Consider the following 13,108-nt stretch of genomic DNA (forward strand, 5'->3'; position numbering starts at 1 on the left):
AGGTAGTAAATTGGCTTTGTGGAAGAAGCTCAAGAGTAGTTGCAGATGGTTGCTCCTCTGACTGGAGGCCTGTGACAAGTGGTGTGCCGCAGAGAGTGGTGCTGGATCTATATCAACAATCTGGATGGTAATGTGGTAAAGTGGATCAGCAAATTTGTAGATGGCACCAAGACTGGTGTATAGTGGATAATGAGGAAGACTATCAAAGCTTGCAGCAGGATCTGGATCAGCTGGAAAAATGGGCTAAAAGATGGCAGATGGAATTCAATGCAAACAAGTGTGAGGTATTGCACTTCACAAGATCCAACGAGGATAGGTCTTACATGGTGAGTGGTAAGGCACTGAGGAATATGGTAAACAGAGAGATTTGGGAATACAGATTCATAATTCCTTGAAAGTGGTGTCTCAGGTAGTTAGGGTCATAAAGAAATGTTTTTGCATATTGACCTTCATAGATCGATGTGTGGAGTACAGGAACTAGGATGTTATGGTGAAATTGTATAAGGCATTGGTGTGCCTAATTTTGAGTATTGTGTGGAGTATTTTGACCACCTACTTACAGGAAAGGTGTAAATAAGATTGAAAGAGTGCAGAAAAAATTACATGGATGTTGTCTGGACTTGATGACCTGAGTTTGAGGGAAAGGTTAAATAGGTTAGGACTTTATTCCCTAGAAGATTGAGGTGAGATTTGATAGAGGTATACAAAATTATGTGTGGTACAGATAGGGTAAATGCAAGCAGAGGCTGTGTGAGACTTCAGCTGGAGTTCATGGGTTAAGAATGAAGGGTGACAGGCTTAAGGGGAACTTCTTCACTCAGAAGATGGTAAGAGTGAGTGTTGCCTGTGTAAGTGGTGGATCTGGGTTCAATTTCAACGTCTAAGAGAATTTTGGATGAGTATATGGATGAGAGGGTTTTGAAGAGCTATGGTCCTGGAGCAGGTTGATGGGGCTGGTAGATTAATGGTTTGGCACAGACTAGATGGGCTGAAGGGTCAGTTTCTGTGATGTAGTGTTCTATGATTCTATGAATCAACCTCAGTCTTCCACCTTCTCTCTGTAACCTTTGATCCCTTACTAATCAAACCTATCAAACTTTGCTTTAAATATGACTTGGCCTCCACAGCCATGGATGGCAATGAATTCCAGAGTCATCACCCTCTGGCTGAAGAAACTTCTCCTCATTTCTGTTCTAAAGGGACATCCTTCTGTTCTGAGGCTCTGCTCTCTTATCCCCAGATTCACCCACTATAGAAAATATCCTTTCCACATCCACTCTCTAGGCCTTTCAATATTTGATAGGCTTAATTGAGATCCCCTCATTTTTCTAAACTTTTAAATCCACCAAATGCTGCTCAGATGTTAACCCTTTCTAGTCCTCTTGAACTGCATGGTAATACTGCATTTCCCTTCTTTATCACAGATTCAACCTGCAAGTTAACCTTTAGGAAATCCTGCACCAGTACTCCAAACTCTCTTTGCAACTCTGATATCCGAATTTTCTATCCATTTAGAAAATAGTCCACGTCTTTAGTCCTTCTACCAAAGTACGTGGCAATACACCTCCCCACCCATTCTATTACAAAATATAGGAGATGGGTTCTTGAGTTTGTTTCCTGTCCATGAATAATTCTTAGTCTGCTGGCTGCATCTGGCATTCTCTATGTGGTTATAAATATTCATGGTTTAGATGTAACCAGAACTAACCCCACTCTCTCCCTTGTGATCCAATCCATTGTGAATAATTAAAAAGTCTCTGTTTAAATTTATGTCATATTAATCTTTATTTATTTAAAATAATATTTAATGAAGCAATTGCTATAAAATCTAGCAAAAACTTATGACTATTTTCAAAGAAGGCAGAACAAATGGGAACTCTTAATTTTTTTCTGTTTATATCAGTGGTTAATCTGGAATAGAGGCACTGCTGTGTTTTCATCGTAATTGCACATGTGTGGGCCCAGGACAGGTCCTCCCAAATAATACCACTAAGGAATTTAAAACTGTTGAACCTCTCCACCTTGTAGTGCTCTGATATGGACTTGCTCAAAGACTCTAGGTTTCCTTCTCCTTAAGTCAATAATTAGCTCCTTGATCTTGCTGACATTGAATAAGAGGTTATTGTTATGGCAACACTCAACCAGATTTTCAATCTCTCTCCTATAGCTGATTTGTCACCACCTTTGATTTGGCCCATGACAGTGGTTTCATCAGCAAACTTGAATATGGTATTGGAGCTGTGCTTAGCCACACAGTCATAAGTGTGAAGTGAGTAGAGTTGGGGACTAAGCACACAGCCTTGTGATGCACCTATAATGATGGAGATTGTGGATGAGATGTTGTTGCCAATCTGAATTGACTAGTGTCTGTAAGTGAGGAAATTGATAATCCAATTGCACAAGGAGATACTGAGGTGAACGACTTGGAGCTTATTTACTGGTTTTGAGGGGATGACAGTATTGAATGCTGAGCTGTAGTCAATAAAGAACATCCTGATGTATGCATCTTTGCTGTTCAGATGTTGCAAGGTTGAGTGAAGAGCCAATGAAATAGCATCTGCTGTGGATCTGTTGCTCGGGTAGCCAAATTGGGGTGGATCCAAGTTTCTTCTCAAGCAGGAATTGATATGTTTCATCACCAAACTCTCAAAACACTTCATCACTCTGGATGTAAGTGCTACTGGATGATAGTCATTGAGAGAATTTATCACATTGTTCTTAGGGACCAGTAGAAGTGAAGCCTGCTTGAAGCAGGCAGGTACCTCAGACCGCCAAAGCAAGAGGTTAAAGATCTCAGTAAACACTCCAGCCAGTTGAACAGCACGCGACTTTAAGACTCGGCCTGGTACCCCACCTGGGACAGATGCTTTGCGAGGGGTTCAGCGTCCAGTTTTTTCATCCAAACTCCCTCCATTTCTGTGAACTGGTACACTTCCATTGATACCTCCATATTGCTGTCCATTCTTCCTCAGATATAATTATCCCTCCTTCCTTCTCCCATTTTGTTTTAACATATGAAGTCGAATGTGTTTTAAGATTTGACAACCACTTATACATTCTTGAAATCATTCTACTACCATTATCTGAATTAAATGCTTTTCTAAAGAGCTCTGTCAAGCACGTACTTGCCTTGGTTACATTTTTAAGCGTCTTATTAACATATTGTCGCATCTGTAAATACCGATAAAAATCTTGTTTTTCTATTAAGTGTTTCTCTTTAAGCATTTCAAAACTGAACAGTGTTCCTTCTTTCATTATGTTGCAAAGGAGTGTTATTCCTTTAGCTGTCCAGTCCTTAAATCTAGCATCCAATTTATTTGGTGTAAAATCAGAGTCATATGAACACCATTTAAGAATAGCAATATCTCTCTCTAGATTTTATTCTTTTATAGTAGGTTTCCATATTTTAAGAGTCGATTTCACTCATGGGTTATCAATAGTATTTATGTACCTTTGCAGGCTGTTATCAGCCAAAATTGCCTGTATGAGGATGGGAAGTATCCTCTCCTCAATGTTTTTCCATTGAGCGTTGTATGATGGGTTACACCAGCATTTCACAGATCTCAACTGTGCTGCAAAATAATAATTTCTAAGAGAAGGTAGGCCCCATCCCCCCCCTTTTCCTTTGCTAATTGCAAAATTTTGAGATGAACCCTTTTACCCTGCCAAATATACCTTGATAGCATCTTGTTCCATCCATTGAATTGATTTTGATTAATCTCTATTGGTAGGGTCTGAAAGAGATATAACAGTCTGGGCAGTATATTCATTTTAATAGACTCAATCCTTGAACTGAGATTGAAAAAAGGAATCAAGTTCCATTTTGCCATATCTTCCTTAATTTTTTTTATATAAAGGCTGATAATTACATTCTGATAATTTTGCCAAATCTTTTGGCATAATGATGCCCAAATATTTGAAAGACTCTGTGTACCATGCCCAGTGGTATTCACTTTCAATTTCTCTTGGTGGGCTATAGTAATATGAAAGTAATTCGGTTTTATCGATGTTGATCTTATATCCTGATAATTGACCATATTGTTCAAAGGATTGCATCAATTTAGGTAAAGAGTATGTTGGTTGCCCTAGATAGATCAAAATGTCATCCGCATAACAAGCCAATTTATGCTCTGTCCCTTTAATAGTAATTCCCCTGATATCTTTATTTTGCCTGAAGTATTGAGCTAATGGTTCCAGATATAACATGAAGAGTAGCAGTGACTATACACAACCCTGTCTCATGCCCTTTTCTAGGGTGAGACTATTTGATAAATATCCATTAATTTTAATCCTAGCAGTAGGATTGTCATATAGTGTCTGTCTAGTTTTAATAATTCTGTCTTGGAAACCAAATCTATGTAAAACTCTGTAAAGAAAATTCCAATTAACCGAATCAAATGCTCTTTCAGCGTCCACGCTTATCAATATTGCTTCGATTTTATTTTTTTGTATATGATCCATAACGTGAAGTGTCCTTCATATATTGTCTTGTGTCTGCCGTTGCCATATAAAACCTGTCTGATCGTTACGTATCAGTATGGGTAGAAACTCCTCTAATCATTTGGCCATGATGGAGGTAAATAATCTATAATCTACATTAAGAATGGATATTGATCTAAATGACCTGCATTCCATTTCATCCTTGCCTTCTTTCAGTATAGCGGAGATTATCGCTTCCTTCCAACTGGGTGGCATTTGTGCCTTTTTCAGAGCCCAGTTCAGTCAGTGTGGGGAGTAAAACAGGAATTTTAAATGCTTTATACCACTCTGTCGTATACTCATCTGATCCTGGTGACTTGCTTCATTTAAGCCTACTATTTGCAGCTTTTAAGTCAACTTCAGTTATGTAAGCAGTCATTCTTCTATTTTGTTCTTCACTTAAAGTGGGTAACTCTAGAGAATTCAAGAAGGTGTCAATTTGGGTTATGCTTCTACCTGGAACTTTGGAATATAGAGTTTTGTAAAACACTTCAAAATTCTTGAATTCCACTTAGCTTATTTTTTATCATTTTTGTTCTTGGGTCCCTAATTCTATGAATTGTATTTTCTGCTATCTTTTTTTTTCAGTTTCCATGCCAGTATTTACATAGATTTCGATCCACTTTCATGATCAATCAAGTTTTTCCTGATTTCTTGCGTAGCCAAACTATTTATTTCATTCTTAATTCTTTTAATTTCCCCTAATGTACCTTGTGCCAAATTGAATTTGTGTCTTTCTCTAGTTCCTTCAGCATATTTTGTAATTCCTGTAATGTTTTATTCCTTATTTTTTCTTATATGATATCACTATAATTTTCCCTCTTAAGACCGCCTTCAGAGTATCCCATAAAATGGGAGGTGAAACCGCTCCATTATCATTAAATTCTAAGTAGAGACAAATTTCTTTTTTAATTTGTTCCTTAAAGTATGGACCATTGAGTAGACCTGAATTTAGTTTCCAAATAGTATTCTTTGGTTGTAGGTCAAAATCAACAAATAAATATATAGGTGCATGGTCACTTACATCTATTGTCCAAATTCCACAGGTGTTTATATTGTCTTTGTCTTTTCCAAATGTTATGAAATAGTCTACTCTTGTATATACAGAATGTGGAGCAGAATAATGAGTGTAATCCCTTCCCTGGAGGGGAAAAGGTCCCTCCATATATCAATTAAACCAACATCCTCAAAAAGTGTATTAACTTTCTTATGTAAAGATTTTGTTTCATAGGTTTTCCTATAGGAAGAGTCTAAGTTTGGTTGTAATTGTAAATTTAAGTCTTCCCCACATATCAGGAGACCTTCTGTTTCCGTTACCATAATATCAGTAATTTTCTGAAAGAAACCAATATCACTTCGCGGGGGTGCGTAAATTTTCAATAGAGTAACTGAATTTCCATCTATATTCCCCCTTACTATAATATATCTGCCCTCTTTATCTCCCATTTCGAATACTTTTTCAAAAGTTAGCTTACTCGAGATAAGAATAGCAACTCCTCTCCTATGTCCTGATTTATATGAGGAGAAAAACAGATTAGTGAAGCCCATTCTCTTTAGTTTTTTATGCTCATTATCACTTGAGTTTCCTGTAAATATACTACATGGGCTTGTTCTTTTTTCATTTTGGATAAAGTTCTCTTAAGTTTGATTGGATTCAATAGCCCACTGACATTAAAAGAAATGAATTTTACCTTGTCCTTAGCCATCTGTATTTATCTGTCAATGTATCATTGAAATTAGAATAAAACTTAACCGATCTACTCCCTGAACAAATAAGAACCAAGAAACGCAAATAATAACAAAAATGGCAACAAACGTGTAATTCCAAGACTGAAGTCTCTATAGATGACCCTGCGTTGAGCTAGAGGGAATGTCTAGCTGTGGGGGATAACCCCTCCTACTTGTGAGTTGAGGGCCCCCATTGTTGCAGTATTCATAAGAGTCAGTGAACAAATCCATTACACAGAAAAGATTTCCCTGTGTACTCCTATATATATATATACACACACAAATATATATATACACACATGCACACACATATATGCACACATATATATATTCTCATTTTGGTGGGGAAAAAGGAGTAAGTGAGCAAATAAAGAATAACAACTAAGTAATATAAAATCCACATTATAAGAAGTATTTCTCGAGATAGTTATATCACCGTGTACTTTTGCTTCCGTTTAGCTTCTCAACATTTTTAAAGTTAGCCAAACCTTATGGCTCTACTGAAGGGGGTGAGGACTATCTTTGGGAAACTCCTGGTCTCTTCCTAATATATTTCTCTCGGCCTCCTCCCGTCTCCTGCCTTCTTGATTCTCGCACTATTTCCCAAGCGGAGTGGGATAATTCCTCAGCCAGGCTTTCCCTCATTTTGGTCACGCTGACGGGTAACCCTCTGGCCTTCATGTCTGTAGTCACCTCTTCCACTGTCAAGTACAACCGCGTCTCATCATCAGAAAACACTCAAAGTTTAGCAGGGTACGGAGTTTGAAATCTAATCTTTTTTTGCTTTAGTACTTGCTTTACTTCAGAGTATTCTTTGCGTTTCTGCAGGACCGCGGGGGGAGGTAATCTTGGTCGAAATATATTAGTTTATTGTCTAGAAACACTCTCTTCTTACCCCAGGCCCTTCATAGAATCTCCGCCTTGGTGCTGTACTGAAGGAATTTAATTATTATTGAGCGTGGCTTTCTATCCCGGGTAGGTTTCGGGACGAGCGCACGATGGGCTCTTTCGACTTCCAGCTCCATAGCCGGGGGAAGATCCAGCGCGTCCGGCAGTAACTTTCCGACAAACTCCGTCATAGATGAGCCCTCAGCTCCTTCGGGAAAGTTGTAGATTCTGATATTTTTCTGCCGTGATCTTCCCTCCAGGCCAAGCAGTTTACCTTCTTGGTGATTTAATAGTTTTATTGTCTTACTCAGTATCTGTTCCACGTTTTGAACGCAATCTTCCACCTTCTCAATTCGAGTCTCTGCCACCGCTATTTTTTGATTGATGTTGGTGAGTTCTGATCTAATATCATGGAACTGCTGCTCTATTTCTTTCCGGAACTCCCTTATCTCTTTCAGGATTTTGATCATACTCACCGCTTCGCCTGAACGAGGCCCAGCACCCGCCTTGCTAGCACGTGGTCGGGTAGGAGAGCCGCTCGCTGCACTCCTCTCGGCCGCAGGCTCTGCAGTGTCGCTTTTTTAATTTCCATTCCTTTCCCCATTCTTGCCCCTCTTTTCAGTTCAAATATTTTTCAAAAAATACTATATTTGATGGGTTAACGGGGCTTAATATGCGTTTTTATGGAGGAGCTAGTGACTTAAGCTGCCATTCTTGACAATGACGTCACCGGAACCTCACTGTCCCAATTTTCTCTGATTCCCATAATATCCAGAGATCTATTAATGTGCATATTTTAGTTGTTTAGGAAAGTCCAAAATATATAAATATCATTAACATTAATATTATTGTGTAACATTAAAGTTATTCTTTTCCTCAGTCTGTCCATACATAAAGACAAAACTACATTTTTCAGAAAAATTACAGAACTTATGAAGATAGAAATGCAATCCACGACACCCTCTTCATTCCTCGACCTGTTATCGCTCCATTAGTCAGGATTTTGATCACAATCTCACAGTTAGCATTGTTCTGTCTCACACCCACAGGCCAGAACTTTGAAACAAAGCCAATTATTTAGACATGATAAGCTCAACAACTGAATACAGTGAATTCCAGTTAAATGGGGCAGCTGTTTAAATTTAGAAAATAGCCAGGGTTCCCTCTGTTTATTTGGGACAATATGCCACTTATTTGACTCTTATCAAGTCAAGTGTCAAGTGAAGTTTAACTACATACATGTATATAACATATATAACCATTAATGTATATAGAACTGAGACAACATTTCTTTGAACCAGGGTGTAAAGCATATTGTAAGGCACAGAACAGATTAACCAGTGACATTCCGAATACAATGCAGCCAGAAATTCAGAAACTGAATGGCTTGGGGGAAGAAACTTCTTGTTCTCGTGCATCATAGTCTCCTGCTTGATGGTAGAAAGTCAAAGAGAATGCTGGATGGATAGGTGGAATCCTTAGTCATACTAAGGGCCCTGCATTTGCAGCACTCCTGATAGATATCCCCAATGGATGGTAGGGAGACCCCCAGGATCCTCTCAGCTGTTCTCACAGTCCTTTATAATGTCTTCTAGTCCAATGCTCGACTTCTCCCATACCAGATTAAGATGTAACTTGACAGGATGCTCTCAATGGCACTCCTATAAAACACAGTTAACATGGAGGGTGGGAGCCTTGCTTGCCTTACAGTTGACTAACAACTTTTAACTAGTGTCAGTTGATTGCACTTGTGTGGCCTTTAGACTCTACGCTGTGCTTAGAGAGATTAGTTTTTAACCAGGGTCAGGTGCATGTGTTTGTCCTCAAAAAGCAGTGGTTTTTTTCCACTGATAACTGGCAAGAAATAAGCAGAAAGACAATTCCAAATTGTTCTGCTCACTCCGATCTCAAGCATACAGGCTTGGAGATGCCAGAAGCGGCCAAGAGTGAAAATGAAACGATTTCAGTACTTCAACAATTAGGAATTATGAAGAATTATGAAGAATATCAATAATTATCTTGAATGTTACAATGAAAATGAAGATTTAGAGGATGCAATCATCTGAAGCATTATAGGATAAATATGATTTTATTTATTTACAGTCAATTAAAAGAAAATGGCAGACAAATTCCTGCATTGATAACTATTAGGAACCAATACACAGTTTTATAGTAATTTAGAGGTATTGGTAGTGTTCTAATTTGTTCTGTATGTCATTTAAGTACATAAATTGTTACTCAGTTAAATGGCAGTTTGTATTTTTTTATATATGTAACTATTTCCATGAAACTTTGGCTAATTAGAGCAGCCGCTTAATTGGGCCAAATAGTACAGGTCCCAATTGTCCCAATTGACTGGAACCCTGTACATTCTGTGACACTTCAAAGTTCAAAGTAAATTTTATGTCATCACAGACCACCTTGAGACTCTCTTTCCTGCGGGCATACTCAGCAAATCCGCAGAATAGTAACTATAATACTTAATTTTCTTTTTCACATTTGACCATCTCCTTATTGGTCTGTTTATTCTGAAATAACAATTGATTGTCAGAACAGTTTGGGCTGTGGCAACTAATTATATTTCACAGTGCCATATGCAGATGCAAACTATAGTGAAACTTTCTGCGTAGTAACTATGAACGCTGATTTCCTCATCATAAAATCAGGCCATTGCCTCATGGAAGAATATTAAGATTTAAATTGTATTAGCTCAGATGTGAAGTAACAAATGCTAATTGGTATTAAAAGTAAATGGGACTGAATGCACATGTCAGACATTTAAATTCAAATATCTGAGAGCTGTTGTCCTGCCACACCGGTAGATGCTCAGTAATTATATCTTCCTCAAAGTTCAAAGGTTTACCACTGGAACATGTGGAGTACAAATTCTGTGTGTTTATTATTCAATGGGTGCTCACTAACATGTGAGGGAAAGTTAGGTCTTTTCCATTCTCATGGGGTTGATCCAGAAATCCGTAACAATATATACTAATGAATTTATATAGGTTTTATGCTATCTTTTAATATGATGTGGTAAAATGAAGATCAGATAGATGAATGATGAACGTTTTTAAATTGTGTCTAGCACTTGAAGATGGAACATGTGAATTCAATGGTGTGCTCTATAAGGATGGTGATGTATTCCAGCCCAGCTGTAAATATCACTGTTGGTGCTCAGATGGAGGAATTGGGTGCATTCCACGCTGTAGTGAAGATATTCGCCTACCCAGTCCAGATTGTCTTTATCCCAGACGTATTGAGGTCCCAGGAGAATGTTGTCCCCGATGGATATGTGAGAACCAAGACAGAGGTATCCTTGGTGATGCTTTGGCAGGTACGTACACTCACTTCATTTAAAGGTAATATTCTTGTTTGGTTCCTCGTGCATTGTCAGAACAGTAAAAAGTGGTGTTAGTGATTGACAGATGTAATAAACAATACAGACATGCCTGAAATCTTTTAAGCTAATCTCTCTCTCTAATGTTTTAAAGCATACTTTAACAGTTCAATCTGTTATTTCAGCAATTGAAAGAAAATTCTTCACCTATCTCTAATATGTGCTTCAGAAATGGGATATAGGATGAATGCTTGCAGGCTTTTTCCCTTAGATTGGATGAGATTTGAAGTACAAGTTTTTGATTTAAGGTGATTGGAGAAATATTTAAGGGGAATCTGAGAGGAATTTCTTTAATTAGGGTGTTGTGAGTGTGGAATGAGCTGCCAGTAGGAGTGGTAGATGTGCACCCAATTGTAACATCTAAGAGAAGTTTGGAAAGGTATATGGATGAGAGTAGTATGGAAAACTGTGGAGATAGTCTGCATGCAGGTAGATGGAACTAGGCGGAAGAATAGGATGGCATAGACTGGGTGAGCCAAAGGACTTGTTTCTGTGCTGTTGTGCTCTATGCCTCTCTGACTGTAAATGGAAAAGGATGAAAATGATCACTCCTTCCTAAATCAACATGGTTGGAAAGGATATGAAAGAGGAAATAGTAGCTTAATCCTTGATGAGGTAGCTTATTTCATTGATAATCCTTCCATACATTGCAATGTTTTTAATATTTTTAGCATTGAGAAGCATTTCAAAGAGGAATAATTTGGTAAACATTCCAATGGAGTAAAAGGAGGCATTGGAAGAGGTTCTGACAAGTGGAAAGCCTTAATGGATGAGGTAGAAGGTGAGAGGGAACACCATGGAATCTAAATAATTACAAGCATGGAGGCCATAATGCACTGAGAAGCAGAGTGCTTGGTGGGGTTGAGGTGAGGAGACTGAGAAGTTTGAAGATGTAGTGAACTGACGTAGAAGATAAAGGGAAAAGGACAAACACAAGAGACGCTGGAAATCCAGAGCAACACATACACAATGCTGGAGGAACTCAGCAGGTCAGGGAACATCTATGGAGAGGAATAAAGAGCCAACGTTTTTGGACCAAAACCCTTCATCGGAATTCATCAAGAACAGTCTTGTGCTGACAGAGAAATAAGTGATGGTACTGCTAAAGGAATCAGATTGAAAAGGCAAAACTGATTCTTTACGGAATCTTATCACTTTACCAGTGCATCACAATGTTATTAAATCAGCATTTTGAAACAGTTGGAAGCCATTAAGTCCAGATCCAGTAAGACACTAGCCTGGTGCAGTTCAGTCAGGGTTTCCAAATTTGTCACTATACCCAGGTCAAATCTGTTGATTTTATTTAAAGATGACCACATACTCTCTGGTAAGTGGAAGACTGCTGGTGCTCCCAGCCTGAACTTCCTACATGCTGGAATGGAACACGTACTCAGTCTGTGAAAGCTCTTCAGCACATTGTCTGATACTATCTACAATTCCTGGCATCTACCAGGGAATCTTCTTCATAATGCTGCCTACTGTAATAAGCTGGGATCTGGTATTTTCAGCCCATGACAGAGAAATTGTGAAGTTAAGAGTCCATTTTATCATACTAAAGGACTGTTCAATAGTCTTACAACAGCGGGATAGAACCTGCCATTGAATCTGGTGGTACATGCCTTCAGGCTTTTGTATCTTCTGCCCAATGGGAGGGGTTAAAAGAGAGAATGTGTCGGGTGGGCGAGTTTTTTGATTATACTTGCATAAAATGGCTATGAGAAATATAGACAGAATCTATGTAGGGGAGGCCAGTTTCCGAGATGTGCTGAGCTCTGCACACACTAGCTGCAGTTTCTTGCGGTCACGGGTAGAGCAGCCATACTGAGAACCATGATGCATACAGACAAGATCATTTCTATGGTGCGTTGATAAAAATTGGTGAGGGTCAAAGGTGACATACCAAATTTCTTTAGCCCCCGAGGAAACAGAGGTGCTGGTTCTCTTTGCCGCCCACGGTGTCTATGTGGTTGGACCTTATCTATTAGTAATGAGCAGTCCTAGGAACTTGAAGCTTTCAACTCTCTCGACCTCAATACTGTTGATGTAACCAAGAATGTGCGCACCTTCCGTTTCCTGTAGTCTTCTGATTTGCTCACACTGAGAGAAAGGCTGTTATAACTCCATGCTTCTAGGCTCTCTATCTCCTTCCTGTACTCTGACCCAATGTTATTGACAATCAGTCATCTGCAAACTTGTAAATGGAGTGAGAACATGCAGTCAGGAGTGCTCAGCAAGTAGAGTAGTGGCTGTTTTTACTGTCCCCAAAAATGAGTGTAGGGCTAGGGAGATGGCATCCACTGTGAACATATTTTGGTGGTAGGAGAATTGCAGTGGATCAAGATTGTTTGGGAAGTTGGAATGCCATGACTAGCCTCCCAAAACCTCTCAATAATTCACGATGACAGATGTTAGAGTCATTGAACAGTGGTCATTAAGGCATGTTACCATATTTCCTTTAGATATCAGGATGAAAATGGTCCTCTTAAAACAGGTGAGAACCTCAGTTTGAAATAAGGAGAGGTTAAAAATGCCTGCAAATACCCCCACCAGCTGATCTGCACAAGATCTAATGACACGGCCAGGGACACCGTCCAGGCCAAGTACTTTCTGCAGCTT

General features: G+C 38.9%; 1 protein-coding gene across 1 annotated transcript in view; it reads left to right on the forward strand.

The window, feature by feature from the left end:
• LOC132399796 (CCN family member 2-like) overlaps positions 1–13,108 on the forward strand; it is a 33,583-nt gene that overhangs the window by 8,534 nt on the left and 11,941 nt on the right. The window contains exon 3 of the mRNA XM_059980554.1: positions 10,181–10,429. Coding sequence (XP_059836537.1) covers positions 10,181–10,429 — 249 coding nt within the window. The remainder of the gene's footprint in view (positions 1–10,180; positions 10,430–13,108) is intronic.

Source organism: Hypanus sabinus, chromosome 9, assembly GCF_030144855.1.
Source record: "Hypanus sabinus isolate sHypSab1 chromosome 9, sHypSab1.hap1, whole genome shotgun sequence".
Lineage (NCBI taxonomy): Eukaryota > Metazoa > Chordata > Chondrichthyes > Myliobatiformes > Dasyatidae > Hypanus > Hypanus sabinus.